The following is a 26,453-nucleotide window of genomic DNA, read 5'->3' on the forward strand; positions in this document are numbered from 1 at the left end:
AGACTAGTAGTGGCAGGTGTGTCCCTCGAAAATCACATTATAAAAAATAACGTCGTTTTCCATTAAAGATGATTAAACAACAGTTCTCTAATTCAAAAATATTTGAAAAGCTTTCACAAGTAAGCAAGAGTAAACTGACCAGGTATTATGTTTTCCAAACATTTACAAAACGCTCAAGAGTAATGGCGAAGGATAAAATATTTTATATTCTTTTGAAATCCGGGATAAAGGACATCGATAACCACATTAGAAGGTTATTTCCTCCAAACAAGTCCTTATTAAAAGACATGTTTTCCATTGAACACTGCTCCAGCAATTTCAGTTAGCGAATGATATTCAAATTGTATTTGTTTCAACCGAAATGATTCAAACAAAAAATTGTTTTTTGTAAACAATGAAGAAGATTATTCTTGGAATCTAGTTGTATAAAATTCATAAGTAGCTGCTCTTAGTTTCCTTTTATAATAATAATATATCAAAAATCATCGTGTTCTTCATCCTTCAACATAACCCGGATAACTTGATTTTACATTACAACCTGAATTTATAATTTTAAAGAAGACAACTACCTCCAATGACCGACTCCTCACCAATGGAATTTGGGTTTTTGTCACAGCACACCAATGGAGAACAAAATATTTATCCCGGTCTTCGGTCTCCGGTCTTCGTTTCTTCTCTGTCGCGGCGCGACCTCCACCTTCAGCTTCAAAATAGAATTTGAACCTAATAAAAATTTTTCTATTAGTATTTTGAAGTCGCTTTTATAATTAGTATCAATAAATTTTATAATCGTGATAGTCAATATCAGAGCATTGATTAATTTTTTTTTAACTCAGCCATTCAAAAAGATAATGTAATTCGTTTTTTAAATTATAAAAATGGAAAAAGGAGGAGTTAAGCATTGAATGAATTTTGACGAATAAAAAATTTTTTGCAGTTTTTTTTCCTACCATTGATAGGTCAGTCAAAATCGACAAAAATATTTATAAATTAGTGAATTATGATAAAGGTACTATGACACTTTATTATGTTCATTGTACCACTTATTTGATTAATTGTTTCTATTACATTTGCTATTAATTATTATCCTATAGAAATAGCCCTCGAAATAACGGTTTTCCCTAACAAAATATAGGAAACAAGAATCGAGCCCTTTTCAATAAGTATTTCAACTAATAAATTTATTCCAAATTATAAATTCTCTCGGTATAATAATATAATATTGTCATTTTTGTATAGTAGCATCGTAGGACCATGGTCCATGTACACTTGTCTGACAACTCTCAAAAAATTTGTCGACAAATGCACACAGAAATAGTGAAATTTTTACATGTTTCAGATTTAGCTCAATATTTTTTGTATGGTACATATCTACCTTTAAGATAATAAAAAAAAATCCCCATCCTATTATTTTCTGTCTCTCTGTAGTAAAGTTCGATAGTTGTTATGCTGTATTCCCCTATTAAAATTAACAATATCCTTAGGTCAGCCAATAAGTTTATAACAAGTGAAAATTAGTTCTATAGTTGAAAATATTGGCATTGTATTAAAAATTATGTTGAAATAAGAAAGAACCTCAAAAAGTATTTTTTTGACACATATTTATTATATACTAGCGGCATGCCCAAATAATTAACGTGGTAATATTAAATGTTCCCACAATTCGATTTTGTTGTCGTATTTTCGACACCAACAAGTTTCATCTGACCTTCACTGATATAATTGATGGAATGGAATGGAAGGGTATAGAAAAACATTATTTTATAAAGTATTTATACAAAAATTATACCGGAGCTCCTCTTTGGACGCCAAAATATTTTATGTTAGTGAAAGTCGGATTTATTTTTGGTGTCCGAAGCCAAAACATGCGATCTTAAAACATCTTCCAAAAGATATACCTTACAAGAAAGGCAATTTTCTGTTAGAAAAGAGTTAAAACAATGTCTATTTTTTTACCTTCGTATAAAATTTTAAAGGAAGTATTGAAAGAAACTGCTCAACAATTACTTAGTATTGAACTCATTTCATGTTTCGATTTTTTCTAAAACCATACGGAAACGAATATTAATGGTAGGTTCATTATTGATTTTAAACATGACAAATCAATTAAATTTATTTAGAATGGGACATAGCTTAACTGTAAAGTACAAGAGTTGTCTGAAAAGTTTTCGACCTCACCGTGAAATCAGGATTTATAAATATTCGCAGTAACATTTCAACCATGAGGCACGCCTAGTTTCTATTTGCCTTTGCACGTAAAATTTTGGGCAGCTGGATTGAACATAGCCGTATCAGCTTGACTGACGATGAGCAACAGATATAATCGAAAAAGTTCACCTGGGCGGGAGGTTGAAGAGGCTATCGGCATATCAAAAGAACGCATTTGCCATAGATGGGCTTGCTCACTTTGAACGTCTTTGTTACTGCTACCACTACACTAACACTCGTCATTATACAATCTGACGCCCGCTTCGGCAACTGAGTTATCTTCCAAGCATAAACAATCCACAGTAAATGAATCCCATAAGAGGTTCAACAGAAATCAACCAAATCCGTCATTATAAAAATTGTTGATAAAAAAACTCAACCTAACGAGCGTTTTACTCTCAGGAAGTAAATTCTTAGCTGATGACCCACGGAATCTTTGTATCTATCTTATATATTATCATTAAAGGTTACTTGGATAATAGTGAGAAATGGACGGCCGACAAATGAAGATTTTTTGAAAGTTGTTTGTATTTGAGCCACAAATATCTCCAATTTATACTATTTTAAACACAAAACCACCTGCATATTTGCCCTATCACATCAGATTTTTTTAAAAGAAGGAAAAAGCATTTTTTTCAAAATTTAAAGAAAAAATCGATAATCATATTACAAAAACATATATTTGAACATTTACAAAGAAAACATTGAGTCTAAACAATGCTACAGAACTATTTAGAGTGAAATCTTTTACGTTTCGCGACAAAATTACGTCTGGCTGTAGTTTTTTTGTGAGTATCTTCAGTAATATCACGTGTCAGTGACCAACAGTAATAAGCCATCATATTCACATTCCATCGACCTTGGTACCTTGTCTCCATAATTTTTATGTCCTGATGAAACCTTTCTCCCTGCTCTTTACTGTAATCACCAAGATTATCAGGAAAAAAGTCCACATGTGAATCTAGAAAAATATTGATTAGTGTTGTGTAAAATAACACCTTTTAGACTCCGCTTCGAAGAATCTATAAAAAGTCTCTAATCTCCAGAATTATATTTTGCTCCTAACTTTTCAATAAGATCGAGGATATTCTTACAATAAACTAATGATTCTTCTTGACTAAAAAAAGGTACAAAATCTTCTTCGCGTTTTCTATACTATGCAAAATATGTATTTGGAGCTAACAGATGTTTTGCATAAAGTCTCGATCCAGAAGTTGAGCAGATTCTTTAGAAAGATTTAGACTCTTAACTAAATCATCCAATTCACCTTGAGTAAATTTCTGTGATTGATTTAAAATTGGTTCATAAACTTCCGTCGATTCTTGGTGCTGTAAATTTTGTTCTGAGGATATTGAACTAAGATCAGATATTGAGTTTGTAAGGGGCACTGGAATGTCTGGACTATGTGGAATCGGCCGTGTAACTGAAGATACATTTGCGTAGATTTTATTTTTATTTTTAGCATTGAAACCTTTCACATTTGTACAGCAAAAATAACAATCATCAATATGATTTGTCTGCTCTCTCCATATCGTAAAGATTGTCTTTCGCGGTATGTCTACTGTCGTAATTGTTCAACACAAATAGTACAAACTACTTGCGGAGTCCACGATTTTAGTTGTATTTTGAAGCCAAAATAAGCATTATACGAATTTTCAACAAATTCAGTGATTTTCTGTTTTTGCTTTAAGTCATAAAATTTCCACAAATATAACAAAATGTATATAAAATTTATTGAACCCTAAAAGTAAAACGTAAGAAATTTTTTTAAATGAACACACTAATTTCAATAAAAAGTTTATAAACAAAGTAACTGTAGAGGTTTAATTGCATGTAACCTGTTTCGAATGGGTGTGTCGTTGCAACTAATATATTTTCTCACGAGAGGTCGCACGATTCAAGAAAAGAGCGCCAAAATCTAAAATTTAATTTATTTTAATCAAAAAATTTAAAATAGCCAATGTCTTAACTTATTTAAAATTCTGATGTGATACGATAAAATGAGGTATAATTTCGTGATCAGCAATACCAAATTAGTGGAAAAAAATAATCAGAACTTGAACAAGAAAAATGATGTCGGCCGGTGAATTGAGTGTAATTCATCCGAAAGAGTGGTTACTCACGAATTTGTTTGTTGTTTTACAAACACATTTGTTTACCAAAGCTCTGACATATCAGACGTTTTTGAACAGTTGAAACATCTAATTGATGGGTCATTCGCAGTACAGTGCTTGTATCAGACGTTTTTGAACAGTTGAAACATCTAATTGATGGGTCATTCGCAGTACAGTGCTTGTTTCAAAAAAATTTATTGGTGTGAAAGTAGCTGACCTTCGGATTGACCTATTTGGAACGCTTGTAGCTTCATATAATTTCGCAGTTGGATATTATGATGAATACTTTTTAGCATCGAGTAAAAAGTCCATAGTGAGGATGACTTGCACTTCGTGTTTAATGCAGAAAATATGCGAGTAACATATCTTTAGAAAAAGACGAACTCAAGGTAAATGTGAATAAAATGGCTCAATGAATGTTTGCAAAAACAATTGTCATAGCTTCACCTACTACACAAATAATACGTTATGATTCAATTTTGACATGATCAATATATCAATATAGTCTTTTAGTAATCCATATATTTTGAAATTCACTAAAATAATTTGGCTAGTATTTATTTAGGATGACGCTTAAATTATTGGAAACTATTTGGCTGACCAGGTGATATACGAATTATCTATATTCGTTGTTACAGTCCTACTAATACTAATATGTTTGTTTATTAGTATCCCGCCCTTGTATAATCTACATATTTTTCGTACTATTGGACGTACCTGTATGTTACAGACATGAAGTTCCCGTCACTAGCCAACCGATCACCATTGTGCACATGGACGAAGACATTGTTGTGGTCAACAAACCTGCCTCTATACCTGTAAGTGGCTTTTAAGACTGCCATCTGTGGGGTACATCCATAATAGATAAGACTAAAACTGGACTAGAGAAATTTATATAAAATATGTAGCTTTTTCGGTTTCTCTAAATTATTCATGTTTAATATAAAAATAACTCACAGAAATAAAACTAAATTACTATAAATAATACGTCATGAATAAATTCGTAAAAAATCATTTAATTAATATATGGTTTTTCATTTGATTTATTCAAGAACTAATTATAAAAGAGAACTATAAAAATACGAGTAACTCTAAAAACATGTCAAAACTTAACTGAAACTCTGATATTGGATTTTCTCGGTGATCACAAGTTATCATCAGAGGCCTTTTCATAACTAACTCACTGTTCAATAAGACGAAGAAGTCTGTTCCTAAAAAACAAGGTCCTGTCGTTTTCTGTGGCATTCAGATTATCAGCTGAGATTAAGTGCTTTCCTTCAACATTTTTTTTAGTCAACCGATTTAGAACTACTCATACTCAATCGGCACTTGAACTTGGCCAGTACACTTTATGTGCTTCTCTAGATTTGTAGACCAACGAGGCAGAATCACGTCCCACTTGAGCAGCCCTGGGGGTATGCAGTTATAAATAGAAGAGTTTTGTTTTCACTCAAAAACCTGTTCGTTGATTTTGTCTAAAAAGTTTCCGATATAACAAAGTTTTTCTATAATCATTTTTAATTTTTAACATAATCTCCTTTTGAGTGTGAGAAAGTACTTTGTACTAATGGAGAAGCACTTTTTTTCTCGAATGCAATCGCTTTTGTTGTCATTCGGACCAGTTCTTGTGACGATTTGATCACTTGAAACAGCTGTACATCTTAATTTTTTTGCTAATATATGCGCCACGATAGAGAAACCAAATAGACTTCTTCAGAAAACTGAAACAAACGCTACTGAACCATTTGCAACTATTGCTAGGAAAGAATCATTTTTGCCACTATTTAGATGATCATTTTTACTTCAGCGACGATGAGGAAAATATCTTTCATAACAAGGTATATCTCTTTTGAAATCCTTATAGAAGCTGCCACTACATAAGGCACTAAGAAGAAAATCTCCGTAGATCATCTATTCGATATTCTATCATAAAACCAGTTTTTCCTGAGGTTAGCAAGCGCTTGACTTTGACAGTTGATTGACAGGAATTGTGGTCAGATTTTCGCTAGCGCCAGAGAAGCGGATGTGGATGCACTAAAAACCGGTGTCCTGCGTATCCTTCCTTCCTAAGTCTATGTCGAGTATGGAGTTTAAATGTCCAATTTGTCTAATTATCAACAAGATAGAAAATAACTCTTATTTTATTTGCGGAGATGTATTGTGTCTAATAATTTTTTCAGTGTCATACTAATCTTCAAAACAACTCACCTATACGATTGCGAAACAAGAACTGAGCATCCATAATGGCTGGAGTTTCAGTGATAATTTCTCAACGAGTGTACAAAAATATTTCCCCCATTTACATTGATGAGTGCTGATATATTAGTAGAGGTCGATACCTTTTTAGACAATCCTCGTACACTGTCTGACGTGCATTTTGTCTTCAAATACCGATGATAATGAATTAGTCATCGAAATGCGAAAGCAGACTGCATATTTATGAGTGTTGGTATAATGTTTGTAAACAGTTCAATCAATACTAATTTCTATTTCTTGATTTTAAATTCCAATGGCTCTCTATATGACTTCAAATATACCAAATAAAAACTGATCTACATCCAACATAAATAAATGTTATTAAATAATGTTATAATAGGACTAGTATAATTGTTCTATGCGGGGAGTTTTTAAACACAGGCTATTTCGCATTTTTCGATTTTGGTAGTCTTCTACTACGAATTGTGAACTTCTGTAATAAATTTCGCTTACTTGTTTGTTAGGAACAGAAGATACTATAACTTGGATATGAAGATGCAGCTAAATTACGAAAGATTTTTTTTATTTTCCCAATAAGTCATTTGATATAAAAATCTTGGAGTCTGTCTTTATCCACCATACTTTATCCAACTTAGATAATGTGTCTCTATTTTTAAATGGAACTTTATAATAAAATTTTAACTATTAATTAAGTACGAGTAACATGAAATTTCTCTTACATTCTCGCTCTTGATGACAATACATGATTGAATGAAAAAATTGGTGAAATATTTAATAACATCACTGGAAATATACTGATTTGATTTTTATACGAAACAATGTTTCATTTTGAATTTCATCATTCAAGGATAGTATTCTTAATTAAATTAACTTGATTTTTAAAATTTCATAACGTGGATAGCTCAACGGGTCACAACGTTGCTCGAAACCCTGTGATTGGCAGATCGAATCTCATTACAGACATGAGAAATAAGTAATTTTTTCTTAAAAACACTTGGTACAATTGGTCTGGGAAATCCGTAATTCAGTAAAGTTAAAATTTGTTATCGTGCGTCTGTGCACGTACTATTTGATGAAGCTTAAAATACTCGTATAAAAAAATAGTTGTAATTTAATAAATGAAATATATTTCAAGATATTTTCAATTACGTCACTACGCCAAACTGGTAATATATAACATAAATAAAAATCGACCCATTATCTAGGATTATATAGGATTTTGTGAAAATTAAATTCCAAAATAATGAAAATCTGTATGTAGTAAAGTTTTGCTCTTAATATACGAAATATTGATTGAATTTTTTAAATAAAAAACGGTTATGGAGATCGCAAATATAGTTCTATCTCTCTAATAGTTCGGGAGCCCGCAACAGACATACACGATCAAGTTCCTCCAAGAGATAATTAGTAAAATGCTTTAGAGAGTTGTATAATACATCCTAATAAACGTCAGCTGCGGCTCGGCGACAAAAAAAATAAATTTCGTCCCAGCTTTAAATTTATGCAATTGTCACTATCCTAATATCTCAAAAAAAAAACAATCTATAACAAACTATACTGTAGTGTTTTATACGTCAGCTGGCCAGTTGTATTATACGTCAGCCAAACATGAAAAAAAAAATTTATTTCAGTGATTCCCTCGAAAATAAAAATTTTATTGATAACAGCTTATATGTAACTGGTGATATGTAAATATCAGCTGGCTATATCTCGGCGGAAAAACCGTTATCATGTAGGAGTTAAGCGGTATGCCTATGTAAATGCATCAGCTGACCAGGTTTCCCTCGGCTTACTGCTAGCTGATTTTTTTTATTTTTCACAGTAGTATATTAACAATCAGATTACAAATTTTCAGTCAGAAGAAATGACCTATCTTAAATTATTCGGCTTCACGCTCCAATATGAGTGTTATGATAAAATTAATATTCCGTATCATTATTTTTAAATGGAATATGTATATTATCAAATAATTTTGGAAATATCTAAATAACTATTTAATTATTCAACAATCTATTAGATAAATGATATTTATTATGAAAAATAATTAAAAATCATATCAAGCATAACACTGTATTTAATTTTCATTCTCGCCTAAACTCGGGTCGCGTTCATCCATGTCTGATTCATCAACAGAATAGCTGTCAGAGTTTCCTGCCGATATATTTTCGTTATTGTCATCTGTAAAAAGTTCAAAAAAACATTAGGATGCATTTGTAGTATAATATAATTAATATTATAAAGAAACTTTCTGGCTAGATTGTAATCTCTTCAATCGATCGAATTTACTCCCAAAAAACCATGTCAACTCAAATTTACTATCGATTTCTTGCCAGCCTTATTCTTCAGGTTTATTACAAGGCGGAATCCTCATGTAGACCACTGAAATTTGTTTTTTTTTATGTAGGAAGTATCGCTACTTTATCATTTTTTCGAACAATCAGTATTGTACCGCACTTAATATGATTATTTTTACCGAATGATTTCAAAAAAGCATTTGTTATTTTTCAAAAAACGCAAAAATGCGTTTTTATTGTTTTTTGACGGTTACTATTATGTGTGTTGAATACTCTCTTCGAGTGACTACGTTTGCTCCTGTATTCTAGACGCGTTTTATTCTCCCTCCATTCTATTTTCCACCAAATCTTATAATGCCCTAAACAAAAGCGCCTCAGTATCCCGATCATGCGTACAACTTACCCCCTCCAAGTGTTCCTTATTACTCTCTATGCAAGGCTAGCATGTGTTGTTTGAATGTTTAGAAATAACGATAATAATTGAAGACAGGTCGTTTCCTCCCATCTGAAAATTTGTAAGCTAATATGATGCTGTGACAAATAAAAAAAATCAGCTAGCAGTAAGTCGAGGGAAACCTGGTTAGCAGATGCATTTACATAAGCAATAGATGCTTCCGCTTAACTTCTATGTAATAACTTTCAAAGTATCAGCTGACAGTTTTTCCACATAGATATAGTCAGCTGATTTCAAATAAGCTTTCATCAATAAAATTTTTATTTGAGAGGAAATCACTGAAAGTATTTTTTTTTCATGTTCGAGGCGCTAGCTGACGTATAATACACTATAGTATAGTCAGTTGATTGTTTTTTTTCTTCGACATATATGACTGAATTTCTTTTTTTTGTCGTGCGTGGGAGACTATTGCCACTAATCCCGCCCACCGAGCTGCAGCTGACGTTCACTGGGCTTTATTGCACAACTCTCTGATGCATCTCACTAATTATCTTTCGAGAGAAAATACTTAATCAAATTTTCACCTTAACTATAAATGTGTTTCGCATTGCACTGGTCACCGTACACATGCACCTCAACAGTTTTCAACCTTTGACTATGCGCCCTCAGAAAATAAATATTTATGTGCTTTAAGTACGGGACTTCACAGTTATTAAAGTTGCAATAGGTAATGATTAGTAACAAAGATAGAATTTGCCGTTAGCGGCGTGGGACTCGTATCCCATTCTCCTGGTTAAGGATTTGATTATTTATTACAATCTTAACTATAGAATAAGAACATTCCTTAAATTCTGGAATAAGCTTATAGGAAAAGCAGTGGGGCGACAAAACAGTTTTCCCAGTCCTATTTCCGTAATCTTCTTTGTCATTATATTGTTATAACTTATAACGAGAAAATTAGAGATAAACTTACTGTTGTCATCGTGATGGAATGAAAAAGTTGGGTGGCGTAAACGAGTAAGTCTATGGATAGAGTTACATTAACAATGGAACTTACATAAGCAGTTGACATAAAAAGATCTAAGCCGATTTAAGCAAAACTTTATTTTAAGTTGTTAAAACGAACAAACGAATATAATCACAATACATATTTGGTTACTGTATCCACTGAGACTGAACTTTGTATATAAAAAAAGTATATTATTCATTTAACGATATACAAGAGTTGCGACTGGAGTTCTTAGATAAACAAATAAAAACAAAGCTTTACAATCGGATATGGCTTTGTTATGTTCCATCCACCATTAAGATCAATATACTTTTGCATGCGAAGGAACCAATTTTTCCATCCCATTGAAGTACCTCCAAAACATGTGATTTGAGTTCATCAACGTTGCCTAGAATTTATTTTATATCTGCTAGAATAAGAAGAAATTATTGGGTGTTTGAACTGATCTGTGAGAGCTCGCATTGTAGTGGTGGAGAATGTATCCTTCTCCGTTTCTCTAATGGAACGATAGCCTAGTTATTCCAAAAAAACAAGCGACCATTTGCTTGGTAGTAATCAGTGCGCAAATAATTTTGAAAGTATAGATAATATATATAATATATATTATATATAGACTATATAAAGAAATAATTTTTTTCAGCGATTGTCAAATTATGCGGTATCCAACGCGAACAAATCTTTTTGACAGCCTTATGTTCATGCAATATTTAATGTATACGAGTGGAACTAATAGTATGTTTCATGCTTCAATTTCACGGTATGTCACATAACGATCTTTCAAAATCAGTTTACACACAGATTCGATGTTTTGAGGCACAACAACCGAACATAGAAAATCATCAGACGAAAACGTTCGCGATTTAATTCCATTTTTTGGCCAAGAAGAATGTTTCCAGTATCTGTTATCAACTCAAATAGAAGTCGTATAACAACACGTTCTGTGGTGTTGCCATACCTCAAAACTTCAGTAGCAACCCTTGTATACACTCTAAATCGCCTGTATTCAGGAAAATTATTTATTGAAATACTGAACGGCTGTAGAAAATTTCTGAGAACTTTGATTAGTTCCGATAATGTTAAGAAGAAACTTATCGGGCTATTGTATTACTCGGGACATAGACAAATGTTGCAGATCGATACATTGTGTCGTAGTGTCATCCCGGTTATGCAGAATGATGCACAACATATTGTTAGAACTTCAGGCGGTTATATGCCTCCATTTCATTTTTATTAGTCATAATATAGTAGTGACTATAGAAGAAATAGTAAATCAAGACTTTCCTCAACTACAGGTTCTACCCATATCGCTGATCTGAATCCCATATAACCTGCCTGGGAACAGTTATAAAAGCCATAGACGACCACAAACCGCGAAAAGAAACATAACTGAACAGAATTATCACAAAATTCATTCGACAACTTGGTTAAAAGCATGACAATAAGATATGCTACAGATTTTAAAAATTTTCAGTCGTATACGAGTTATGATAAAAAATATGAATTTTACTCCAAAGCATTTTCATAATATCGTAAATATAACAAAATATTGAAAAACGATGATTTTGAGTATTTTCCTTTTTCCTCAACTCTAAAACAGTAATAAATACATCACTAAAGATTGATACATTTTTAACAAGTTGCCATGTTATTCACATATTTGACATTAAACAACAATGACAATTTTGAACTTATAATAAATTCTAAGTAAATTGTTCTAATTGTGGGTAATAATTATAGAACGTATCGGAAAGTCGCTGAAATATCTAATAACAGACTTCAAGGAAACAATATCCACTATACAACAGTAATGAGGATTATGGAAAAATTCAAAGTACATATATGAAAATGTTGAAAACAAACTCGATAAGAAACATAAAAAACCCGTAGCAAGTGAGGCGACGAAGTTAGATGTAATGCTATCTATAGTGCAAAATCCCAAATATTCTCTGGAAAGAGGGCATTGTTGCTGCAAAGTGTAGGTAAAAGTACAAGTTCCACCCATATAAACCGAAATTTATTCATACATTAGAGTCTAAAGACTTTGATAAAAGAATAGAATTTTGTTTTCTTATCTTATCTTATAAGAAAAAATTCAAATTCAAATGGAACGGTGAGTTCTCAAAATTTTTCCATGGTGGAGTGACAATCCTAACTTGCCGATTAAGACTCGTAATCAATATTCATTTGAAACAAATGTTTGGTGTCGCATTTACAAAAATAAAATAATTGGGCCGTTTTTTTTTTTTGACATTCATGACTTCCCAAAGATATCTAAATTTGTTACAAACTCAATCGTATGATTTTATTGATAACCTACCAATACATGAAATTCGATATTGGAAATTTGATACCAGCAGGACAGCACAACATGTCATAGTACGTTGGAAGTAAAGCAATATTGCTTTTGTTTCGGTTACTGCTTTGTAGTTGTTTCAGCTTCATTAGTCTCATGGGATGATTTGAACTAAATGTCACTGAATATGTGAACATCTCGTGCCGTTTGACAATAATAAAACCTGTTTAGACGATTCGTCAACAATATTAACTAGCCATGTCGTTTGTAATTTCACTAGTGCAATTATATCGTTGTAATTTTACGAAAATTGCACTGTTTCTATGAGAGAAATAATTCAATTTTTTCCCAATACATACGTTTCTGAACAATCAAAAAATCGAATCGAATATTTTGAGAAACAATAGTTATATCCAAACATAAATATTTGTTTTTATTTGTTATCCCAAAACTTAAGTGGCAACCCAAATGCACAAATGATAGGTGCGTAGTTTAAATTCACTTCCTGATAAAATTATTCGTGACATTAGTGGCAGTTAGTTATTGTCACTACTGATGTTGTTTACTCTTAATCAAGATTGACCGCGTATAAAGTATGAGTATTCCATGATGTTTGTTGAGTATATTGAGAGTTTTGGATTATTGTCAACCGGCTGGAGCATTTTATTTGCTGTATTGTTAATTTTGCTGCATCCACCAGAAAGGTGGCGGAAGACCCACGGAAGATACGTTTAGTGTAATTATTCATTTATGCTCCCATATTTCCAACTCTCAATAAGGTGCATGTGCAGTGTTGTTAATTCAACAAAAATGAAGGTGTTGTCGCATTAGTTGGACGATTGGTCAGCATACTTCTTGCATATTTCCCAAAAAATCCCAGTCACAGTAAATTTTCCAATTAGGTTAGTTAATTAGGAGTGCTGTTTAAAGGTTTTGAAGGCATTCCTATTTCATGTAGTGCATTTTGTTATTACGACAAGGACTATTATGCACATGATTAATGCTACCTTAAAAATTCTTTGATGTAACGCAAAATTCAATAATTTCTATGTAATATGTATTTGTTTCGAGGTATACATCGACTGGAACTTTTGTCATGTATTTATTTATTTCTTGGGGAATAAATGTTTCGGTTGATAAGCGTCACCTTTTTGTATGTTAAAAGCACACGGTTCCGAATATTCTCCTACTCTTCTAGCGTGAATTGGACACAGATTTATAGTGTTTATTTGTTAAATAGGCTTAGAAAACATTTCCAGAAAAAGTTACTTTATTCATATTTTTCCTTTTCATGAAAGTCGTGTATGTTTGATTGTAGTGTTTCCTTGATTTTCCGGGTAATAAATTGATGTTGAAATTATACGAAATGATAATTTTCTTTAAATTTTTACTTCTTATGCCGCTTTGTATGTTTTCTTGATAAGACGTTTTGATTTAAGGGCACTTTTGATAGAAAATTTGTTTAAAAAACAGGTAACAACTAACGCTTCTATCTAATTCTGTCTTTATCAAAATATGACTTGACATTGACAATTTTTCAAATATTGTCATGTCTGTCCTATGTAAACACCGTCACAATCGTTACAAGGTTCTGGATATATAATATTATGTATCAATTACCTTATACTACAAAAAGACAACTTATAATTTGGAAAATAGATTAAAATTTCATCAATAGGATAAAAAAAGAAAAACTGTATTGACAAACCGTGAAATATATAAAAAATATACAATTATCAAAATACAAAAATTCGATTCAAGAAAAAGAGAATTTTTAGAAAGGATACACATACATAGGAACGAGAGAGTTGTCAATTATAAAAACGACTTAAACAATTTGAGAAAAATATATAGTTGTTTTATGAATTTTAATGAAACTACGAATAATTTAATTAATGGCTGCTGGTAGCTATGCGACGAGTGACTTTTTGTTTGCAAGGTAATCTGATTGTGACTATCGTGTGAGGCGCGTGGAATCCGAAAATACGAAGTATGTGATTGCCCGCGAATGCCGCGGGGTATCGAATTGTAACCGTTTTCAATTCATTATCTAATAGGAATGTACGAGTATGTATTATTACATAGTCGTGGAAAAAAGTTTTCCACTACAATATGTAATTTTAATTCACTTATGTTCTTGTATTAATAACAATTGATATACATATACATTAAAATAAATCATATATTCCAGTTTTAGATCTTCCTTTGGATATTCCTTTAATCTTTCTGCATGATAAATTTTAATGCATGACAAATTTATTTTTCAGTTCATATAAAATGTTCGTTTGTAAAGATATACGGCAATAGTTTAATTCGTTGAAAAATTACTAACTATTACCATTTAACTATATAATCAGTATCCAGTTTTATGTGATGTTATAAATATTAATGGATATTTACAGTCTTAACGTACGGGGAGATTCGAAAACGAAATCCCTTAGATTCTTCTCTGGTTAATAAGTTAATATTGTCATTAATACTCTCAAATAATTTTTTGGATGAGCTGAAGGCAGTGAATCTACCTCGCGAATACTTTGACCTTTTGATTGTGTACCAGTCAAGTAGCAACAACTTTCCAAAGTGAGATATCTATTTTGAGACTATGCGGCTTTCCTCTTCTGACTTTAAGAAGCTTGGATATAAGTACTTTAGCATTTATCTATGAACACTCATAGAGGAGGAGTTCGACGGTTTCCTTCAGTTCTTTTCAGAAACAACGAAAACTGTCGGGGAGTTTCTTGGATGATCCTCAGATGCTATTTTACCGGACAGTATTCAGTGTATCCAATACGTTAGCTTAATGAAAGTGCCTTTCGGGACCAGTTGGTGAAATAAGAAAAAAATCACCTCGACCTGGGGTCTTAAAAATGTTTCTGATTTGTTCTCGTTTTCCCACTCCTTTATGTTCTTGATTTAATTGCTTTTTGGGAAACAGATAAAAGGTTGCTGTTCTATAAAAGGAGTCGTTTCTAACTTTATTGTCTACTTCCAGTGCGTCCAAATGATGGGTTCATTCCCATACTAGCTTTCACTCACTTTTATAGGAGAGCTGCTCTGCTATAATGATGAATATACTTGTATTGCGTAATTTTACGCACGTACGAATAAGGTATGTCACCGCCTGAAAAATAGAAGGATCTGAACCTATTGAGGTAGCGAATTTAGTTCTCAGATCATATTATATTTTTGTCTCTTAATGTTCATTTTCATAAAACTCGCTAGTAATAGAAATTAAGAGGTACATAAAATTTTATTTTGATATTTATAAATTAGCTTGGACATTTACTTCTATATTTCCTAATAAGAAAACCCTTATATATATATATATATATATATATATATATATATATATATATATATATATATATATATATAAGCGGTTTTTTATTGGGAACGTGGCAAGGAAAAACCAAAGTGGACTATGTATCTATGTATATCGACTGGGACTGAAATTATGGTGAAATACAATATAAGAAATATGAATAAATGTATAACAATAATAAAACTTTGCAAAAATCGCTCATATATATATATAAATTTCTTCAATTTCTAATTTCTTAGACCTTTTGATATTCATGTTAAGATAGATAATAATCGAAATTTCGATTAATTTTACGTCTTTATCAAAATATGATATTGACACTGACAATTTGCGTATTTATATAGATCAATAGATCACCTTCATCATGAATATCAAAATAACAATAAAATTAAAATAGAAATTTGTTCTAATAAGAAAAATTAATTTTTCCTTATTCCTTACATCTCAAATATTTATCAGTAATCAATTAAATTATTTGTAGTGTTATTAGACTTTACAAAATAGAACTATAAATTTTACTTAAATTATTTAGGTCTTTTTTATCGTTTATAACTTTTTCGTTCGTATGTATGTGAGCCATTCTACAAATGATTGCTATAATTTTTCTGTGTAGTACCAATGAATCTACTGTACAAAAAAGAAAGTAATTAACAGGAAAGGAAATTTGAAAAATTTGAGATAATTCCATTCCAAGAATTTTAGAATCTTTCATGGTTTGTTGATGCAGTTTTTTTTATCGTATTGATGACCTCTTAGTCTATTTTCTAAATACTAAGATGTCTGCCCTATATAGACAGCGATACAAGTAGTACAAGGCACTTGATATATAATATTACTTAATAATTCGGTAATTTTTGGGAAAGTCCTTGTACTCGTACATATGGTAAGGAAAAATGTTTTATGTTTTGATGTTTTCTTTCTGTTTTGTTTTTTAATTGATTGTAGTATCTGTTCATCCTTTTCTTGATTATGTTATTCATAATTATTTCCGGATATTTATTTTCTTTCATTGCAGTTTTTGCTGTTTGAATAGCTAAGCATCTAAATTCAGGATTTGATAGCTGGATAGATCTAACAGCCAAACTTATTATCACTGATCTTGTGACATAAGATGACACGAAGTCTAAATATCTTGATGACCAGGTTGGTTTCGTATACCATTCTGTTCTTATGTTATTGTTTATTATGCATAATGTGGCATCAAGAAAATTGATTCTATTATTTTACTTGCTTTTTATGATAAGAATTGAATTTTTTTATTTATGTTTTCAATTTGATTCTTTGAAATGGAATCTAATACACGAAAAAGAGAATTTTTAGAAATGGTTCATATATATAAATGATAAAAAGACCTAAATAATTTAAGTAAAATTTATAGTTTTATTTTGTAAATTCTAATAAAATTACAAAAAATTTAATTGATTACTGTTACATATTTAAAATGTAAGTACTGAGGAAAATGAATTTTTCTTATTAGAACAAATTTCTATTTTAATTTTATTCTTATTTTGATATTTATGATGTAGATGATTTATTGATTAATATTAATAGACAAATTGTGAGTGTCAATATAATATTTTGATAAAGATTTAAAATTAGTCGAAACGTCAATATCAATCAAAAATTGATAAACATATATATATATATATATATATATATATATATATATATATATATATATATATATATATATATGTCAGAGAGGCAGGGGCTTCTGTTGGAGATTCAGTATCTTGTGATTTACTCATTTTTATTAATACAATTAATTACAACAGGATCAATTATTAAGAATAAATAAATAAACTCGTACAAGGTTAACTTAATTTAGAATACAAACAATATTAATAATATCTTGCGACAGATCGAGACTTAGGAAATAACGAATTCGCGATCACCAGGACGTTCGTTCGACCTCAATCTCAAAGCAAGACTGTCTTTTTCAAAACTATTCTAGAATAGTCTGCATGCTGCACATTTCTCTTTTCCTTATTAATTTTATGATACTCCCATTTTCCTGGGATCCCGGCTACGTTGACGACATCCAGCCATCAGTGCGCCGCGTCATTGGTGGTCTCTTTTTCTACTATAGTCCCTATTTCAGGACCCGCATCATCAGTCTCTTCGGCACAACTTTCATTGCCCGAGCAAACATCCAACTCACTAGGAATATGATTCTCAGGCATCTTTCTCAACTTATCATACTTAAAACTCCTATTATTACCCAAAGACTTTAGTTTGTACCTGTCATTACCAAGTAATTCTGTTACTACGAATGGATCTCTAAATTTTATGTCGAGTTTCGTTTGATTACGTTCTTCATTTCTTATCAAAACGTGGTCTCCGATTTTGAATCTATTGACTTTAGCTTTATTTTTATCGAATCTAATTTTCTCATAATTAGCATTCTCTTCTATACTATGAGTCGCTCGTTGTCTTACATTAGAGATATCAATTTCTTTTCCGTTGTCATCAGCTAACAACCCATAAGGTCTTGCCTTTTTACTGATTAATAATTCTAATGCACTACATTTGGTAACACGATTCACAGTTGAATTTAAGGCTAACTGAACTTCACCAATGGCCTCTTGCCATTGGCGATTATTAGACTCGACAGCAGTGAACATATTTTTTAGCGTACTCATCACACGTTCTACCTGACCATTTGCCCTACTAGTACCTGTAGCTATTAAATGCAAAATAATATTTAAAGATTTACAAAAGTCTTTGAAGTCTTTTCCCGTAAAACATGTACCTTGATCGGCAATCACACGAGCGGGAACTCCAAAAATAAATACTGCAGTCTTTAAAGCTTTTATAACACTATGACTATCGATTTTACGAGTATCATGTAACTAGACATATTTGGTAAAACCATCTACAATAACAATTACGTATTCCTTGGTATTATTTTTACTACTCAATTCACATGTAATATCTATATGCACAGTATGCCAAGGTATGCGGGTCTTGGGGATAGGATGAAATTCAACTTGAATTTTACCTGAGTGGGTTTAAGAGAGTTTATAAGTAATATAATTTTCAACAAATTTACGTACATATTTAGACATAGACAGATTTTGAGAGGTCTTCCGAAAGCTCATCATTTCTCTTCAATTTCATTAATTTGTTTTGGCAAATCGGACAAAGGATTTCGACAAAAGAAATACGCGTGAGCCATGCGATTGACTGCTCTATAAACTATATCGAATTGAATAGCCTGTCAATCAGCCCACCATCTATGTACTCTATCGTTAAGGTCAATCTTATTTTGAGAGGATTTTTTTAGAGTTGCAATCCGTCACAACGGTAAACTGTCGTCCATGCAAGTAATGCCGAAAGTGTTTTATTGATTTAACAACAGCCATAGTTTAGAGTTCATAAGAATGATACCTGGACTCAGCTGGACTTGTTCTTTTACTGAAATAATAAATAACTTTATTTTTTCCATCTATTTTATGCATAAGTATTGCTCCGTACCTATCGGAACTGGCATCGAGATGGAGTTCTATGGGATAATCCGGGTCAAAAATAATTAAGACGGGTTCATTGGTTAAAATACGAATTACTTCTTGTCGAACATTTTCATGTGCCTCAGTCCATTCAATATATTTTTTACCTGAGGTAAGTGCATATAATGGTTTCATAATTTGTGAAAATTTAGTTACAAATCATCGAAAGTAAGACGCAAGGCCAATAAACTGTCTTAGCTGGGTAACGGTCCGAGGAGCGGGTAACATTGTTAAAGAATTTATTTTAAGAGGGTTTAGACGAACTTCTCCGTCCTTAATTTCATACCCAAGATATGAAACAGATGTTTTAAGGAAAGAAAATCTTGAAAAATTGAATGAAAATCCCGCATCTATAAGAATTTTTAATACCATTCGTCTTTCAAACGCTTCCTCTATTGTATCCGCAATTACTAATACATCGTCTAGGTAAACTACAGCGAAAGTAGACGCGAGTTCACCTAATGATTTTAAAATTGCTCGTTAAAAAACAGAAGGAGTATTTTTAAGCCCAAATGGAATTGTTAAAAATTCAAACTGGCCATCAGGAGTAACAAATGCCGTACGTTCTATAGATTCTGGATGTATGGGAATCTGATGGAAACCGCTGGCCATATCTAAACTGATATAAAATTTAGCTTTTCTAAGTATCGGTATTTGATCTAAAATAAGCGGCAAAGGAAATTTGTCTGCTATTGTGTTTTTATTTAATTCACAATAATCAACGCATAAGCGGTCTGATCCATTATTTTTCTTAACTAGTAAGATAGATAGATAATAACATTAGCTTCAAGTAATTCATTCATTCTTTTCCAACTATTTGTCTCAAACACTAAGTCTATATGGTCTCCTTTGTACCGTATAACTTAAATCAATTAAACATATTTAAGTTCACCACTGTTAACGTTTTAGTTGTAAGTTTAGCCCAAAAAAAGTTTACTTTGATTTAATTAACACAAACAAGTGTAACTAGCGCCCTATATTAGCAATGTTAAATTAGAGTGCAAATTATGATTCCTCATGCCAAAAAATGTAAAATTGTTACATTTAAACTTTGAACACCCCATATCTCGGAAACTATCAATACCCTGTATAAACATATATATGCATATCTATATATTATCTTATTGGGAATGTGGCAAGGAAACACCAAAGTGGACTAACTTCAATATATCGTCTGGGAAATAATTAATTAAGATATATATATATATATGTATATATATATATATATATATATATATATATATATATATATATGTATATATATATATATATATATATATATATATGTTTCTAAATGTTCTTGTTCTCTTCTGTTTCAAAATAATTAGCTTTTTTTATCAATTTTTGAATTTTTGATTGATATTGACATTTGGACTAATTTTAAATGTTTTTTAAAATATGATATTGATACTCACAATTTGTCTATTAATATTAATCAATAGATCATCTCCATCACAAATATCAAAACAAGAATAAAATTAAAATAGAAATTTGTTCTAATAAGAAAAATTCATTTTTCCTCTGTCCTTACATTTTAAATATATAACAGTAATAGTTGTATCTGTCGGAAATTTCATTATTATGAATGAAATTGCAAAATACTAAAATAAATAGAAAAGAAACTTTTTTAATTTAGAATTTTTCATATAATATTGTGTTCTCTTAGGAATTATTTGAGCTCAATTTTCAAAATATTCGTTGTGCTAGTCATTTCCCTACAAGATATACAGCAACATAGCGCTGAAAATGAATGATGTTCTTAGTGCCTCATTGGTATCGTCTTTACTCACAAGTATAACAAATCTTCACCTTAAAAGTTGTTTATCAAACTAAAATATCGTCTTTTCAATTTGTCCTCTGACTACATGAATATATTTCTTATGAAAACCAAACGAAAAACTCAATCCGCTAATGGAAAATGTGTACATTATGCTATCCCAACCTGAACGGGCTTTATGTTTGAATAATTCTACACACGTCTTGCATTACTGTCTAGATTCAGACTATTGTTAAAAATCTTAAGTAATATTAACTTGATGTTTTGGGTGAATGCCATGAAGCTTTCACTTGATATATGTACATCTTGAGCCTTCATCAAATATAATGCGGCAAAGAGTATAATACAGAATAATTCATTAGAATATTACAAAAAATCTACAACGTAACTTACATAATGCAAAGGCTGCTACGCAAGTTTAAGAAATGGCAATACTAATATGAATATGTCAAATCTGACATTGTCATCGAACCGTTTTAACATTTTTAATAGAGAAAGTCATATGAGTGCTATTTGATTACAGATACTTGAAACATTCATCTTGGTCAAAATTAAAATTAAATCAAGAACATTTTCGTGTGATGATTTTCTATGACTTTCGACGTGGATTAATCAACAATTTCGTCCAAAATCGGAGGTTGTGCCACAAAACATCGATGCTGCGCGTAAACTGATTTTGCAAAATGGTCATGTGACTTGTGCGATCGAGGCATACTTGGGCATAAGTTCCACTCGTATACATTCAATATCGCATGAGCATTTAGCTGTCAAAAAGATTTGTTCGCATTGGATACGGCAGAATTTGAAAATCGTTCAAGAAAAGCTCATGTCTATTGATACAAAAAAATGCTTTAAAGATCGTGACAGGCGACGAATCATGGATCTATGCATATGAACTTGAAAGTAAACCACAATAGCCTGTTTTTTCGGAATAACTAGACATGTTGCCACCGTTCCATTAGAGCAACGTAGAAGAGTCCGGCGAAAGATCGATAAATATGGTTAGGTATTACTTAGGTATGTTATTACTTAGGTATGTTAAGTGAAAGGTATTCAAATACTGCAATGAACAAAAGTACTGCTGGACAGTTGATCAAGAGATGTCTTACAAAGAAAGCATACATTATACAAGAAGAAATATACAAAAGCCTATGATAAAAGAAATGCAGGAACTCTAGTTGTGGATCCCAAAATGTCACTCAGAAATCGAAGCGTAATAACAACTAAAATACATCTACATAGAACTTAAAAAATAATGCGTAACAATGTCAAAAGTATATAAGAAGGTAACCAAGCAAAGCTTTTAGAGAACAGATATTTTCATAAGTTAATAAAAAGTGTCTTTTCCACAAAGGTCTACAAAGTTGTAAAGAAAACGTCATCTCGACATTTTGGAGCGTGGCTAAATTTTTTTTATTTTGAAAAAATAATTCAAAAACAACGAAAGATATATAAACTTACGATTTCTACTAGTCGAAGTAACAAAAATCTATAAAAAATATATCTCTTCTCGTTCCATCCCGGTTTCTATTGCCATAACGCTATCGCAGTTGGAACCAATTAAACATCGCTGTAATGTGCATGCTTGATTTCGAACCTATTTAGGATACTGTTTTATTACGAACAACTTAAGGACCACAAGTAATTTATATATCTATCAATCGTGTCGTTTCTCTAGAGTTATAGTGTGATATAAATCGTCTATATTATGGTGCTCTATCCCTTTAGAGAAATACTCTTCTAGATATTTCTTTTTTAAATATTTATTTGACAGTGCTGGAAAGAATTTTAACTTACATTCGTAACTAAGATCTATGTTTGTACTAACATTTCTTTATCCTTGAATTTATTCAATTTATGCTCAGCCCCAAATGCTTGCAATGCGTGCTTATATCAATAAAATTGATCTAGTTCATGAAAAATATATTTTTTGATTATTGTTTGCAATTAATGAAAATTCGCGTTCACTTTCATTTTCAACTTCAAAAAGAAAACGTATAGCTAAAAAACTAGCAGAGTGGTTACGTGAGTAGATGTAATCGATTGATACGTTTAACATCATTATTAGGTTTCATACTCGACTCTTGCCATGCTCCGGCGTACAGTTTTGGCCAAAATTTATCTGCATTAAACATGTCCCCGACCTTGAAAGTTTTGGGTTAACTTGTATTCGGAAGAGGACAGTCTTGAAACTACACGGGTAACCTCACTACCTCCTGTTCTCACAGAAGCGACCATCCCTGGATAGTATTAGTTTGAGAATGCGACCAATACGCCATTATGTAGACGGTACGTGATCGTCTTTCATTAAAACTAGTTATCCAACATCAAGGCCTTCGTAGGACTTCTACCATTTAGGTCTCTGTTGTAATTAGTTGATATATTCTCGACTCCATCTTGTCCAAAAGTGCTCATATAAGTTTTGTATCAGTCGACCTTTCTTGGTATTATTAATTGGTTTTCCAATTAGAAAATTGGAGGGCGAGAGATAGGTGAAATCGTTAGGATCAGTGGTTAAGGGAGTAAGAGGTCGTAAATTCAGCACTGCTTCAATTCGAGTAAGTAACGTTTGAAAATCATTAAAGAACAACTTATGGTCACTTATTGTTCCCTTGAGAGTACCCCCGCTTCCCAAGTTTCTCCAAAATGAGGGGAATTAGCTAGTATAAAATGCCACTCAATAACTAAGCGAGAAGATTTATCGATAATTTTTTTGTTGTGATTATTTAAAAATGAACTCATTTCCATCATTTCACGGTTAGCCCTAGCAAAATTGGTTCCGTTATCAGAATATACCTGGGCAAGCTTGCCACATAGAATTACAAAATGATAAAACGACTGTATGAAATCATCTGAGCTAAGAGACAAGACATTTTTCAAATGTATGGCCCGAGTACTAGAATTAACGAATAAGGCTAACCAACATTTGATAGCCTTGCAACCGCGACCTCGCCTAACTTGCAGCTAGAAAGTTCCCACATAATTAATCCCTGCTAAATTGAGCTGTTGGTTGATTTATTACAGACGGTAAATCGCCCATGATCGGTTGAATTTTTTTTTTCAGATTATAGTTGCATCAACACGTTATTAGCAACATAACGGTGTAATTGTACAATTATGTATATTACATTTCATTTGATTGCTAAATTTTGCTGATAATATCAGTCTCTGTTAGATAGTAAATAATACTTTTAATTTTACATTTAGATTTGAGTGTAGTCTTGGTGTTCGGATAATATTTGCATGAAGTTATTGAGTACGATTTTAGAAGAAGTTTCGACTTTGCTAAAATATGCTAAATTTGTATCGATTTGAAGGATGTCAATCAACCAAGGTGGTAAATTGAGTTCATTTAAAGGTACACTTGTGGAAAGGTAATTTTTAGTTCATGTATGTATCTATTAATTCGTTCATAGAAGGTGCCGTAGTTCGTGGTTTGTTCTGATATATGTTTTGGAGTCGATGAGCGTGAACATTTTGATATATAGGATTATTTTCGTTCGATAGAATGTTCACAGCGTAAGACAGGCTGAGGTATTGTCTTCTCAAGGATAGAGAAGGTTCACCGGATTCGCTGTGCAGGTTTTCAACTGGGCTCGTTCTATATGCTCCTAGAGATAATCTTATTCCTGAATTGTGTACAGTGTCTAATGTTCTCAGTACGGATTTGCGGGCAGATGCGTAAACAATGGATCCATAATCTATTCGAGATCTGATGAGAGCTTTGTAAAATGATAACAATGACTTACTATCTGAACCCCAATGGTGGTTGATTAATACTTTCATCAGGTTAATTCCATTTTGGCTTGAAGTTCTTAGATGCTTGATGTGTTTTTTCCAGTTGAGCTTTTGGTCCAACGTTAAACCGAAGTATTTTATTTCACTCATTGACTGTATGTCGATATTATTTATTTTGAGTACGGGGACAAGTGGATCCGACTTTCTCGAGAAATGAATGCATTTTGTTTTTTGAATATTAAGCTTCCAGTTCTCGATATTGTTTAAGGCTTGCTGTATGCTTTGTTGCATAGTGCTGAAGCGCTTGCCTCTGGTGTATATAACTATATCATCCGCAAATAGCCTGGCCTGTACAGGGGAGTGACTATTCAGTACGATGTCGTTTATTGCTATTAAAAATAATGTGGGGCTGAAATCTGATCCTTGTGGGGTTCCATTTTCCTGTTGGTATGTGTCTGATAATATTCCAGATCAACTACGCATTCACTGTGTTAAGTCAAATGTCAATTCTGTTCTGTGATTGGCTGGACATCATAGCCCATAGTGTCACCTAGGGACAAATCTATAAACGTATTTGTTGCACTATGGAAACAGGAGAGTATCCTACGGTTCATTTTCCTCTCCCACACCAGAGAGTTTCCATACCAAATGTGATTTACTCAACTCGAGAAACGCTTTTCAAAATTGTGTGTTTACTTAATTTGTTTGAAGGACTAAAATGCTTAAATGGACCATTTTCCGTTATAAAATAACTGCTGACCAGATCTGATATCAAGACATTATTTTATCCCCAACAAACAAATCCGGATAAACAGCTCACCTTTCTCGGAATGATTTATAGATTCTTTGCTTAACAAGCTGACGTAAATTAAAAGCTACAAAACTAAAAATCCCAAGTGAACGCCATATATTAATCAATAATAAACAGATACATTTTTCTCTGACACAGATTATGTCATAAATGTTTTTTGTAGATAAAATATCATAACTTGCTGATATTCTGAATTCTATTGAATTGTTTTCTTAATTGTTTATACTGTTGTCACTACGTGGATAGTTGGATAGTTAAGTATTTATTACTTTATAACTACTTTTCTAATTTATTTAAATTTACTGGCTACTCTTCTATTTCGTTCTGTTCACTATGTCTTTTTAATATAAACTCCGCTAAACGAGCTGGCATTCATATCAGACACGATTCTAGAAAGAAAACATATATATATATATATATATATATATATATATATATATATATATATATATATATATATATATATATATATATATATATATATATATATATATATATATATATATATATATATATATATATATATATATATATATATATATATATATATATATATATATATATATATATATATATATATATATATATATATATATATATATATATATATATATATATATATATATATATATATATATATATATATATATATATATATATATATATATATATATATATATATATATATATATATATATATATATATAGATCCAGCGGTCAAATTGGCGTCGGTACTTTTACGGTATAGCCAGGAATCCTTCAATATA

The 26,453-nt window shown here is 31.5% G+C and overlaps 1 protein-coding gene across 13 annotated transcripts in view; it reads left to right on the plus strand.

Moving 5' to 3' along the window:
* Window positions 1–26,453, plus strand: part of LOC130896656 (uncharacterized) — a 441,816-nt gene that overhangs the window by 365,723 nt on the left and 49,640 nt on the right. For 8 of the 13 annotated variants that reach the window (XM_057804891.1, XM_057804890.1, XM_057804893.1 and 5 more), the window contains one exon: window positions 5,053–5,140. The exons of the other annotated variants lie outside the window; for them this stretch is intronic. In XM_057804891.1, the coding sequence (XP_057660874.1) occupies window positions 5,053–5,140 (88 nt within the window). The remainder of the gene's footprint in view (window positions 1–5,052; window positions 5,141–26,453) is intronic. 13 annotated transcript variants of the gene reach the window in all.

The sequence above is a fragment of the Diorhabda carinulata genome, chromosome 7 (genome assembly GCF_026250575.1).
Source record: "Diorhabda carinulata isolate Delta chromosome 7, icDioCari1.1, whole genome shotgun sequence".
NCBI classification, from domain to species: Eukaryota; Metazoa; Arthropoda; class Insecta; order Coleoptera; family Chrysomelidae; genus Diorhabda; species Diorhabda carinulata.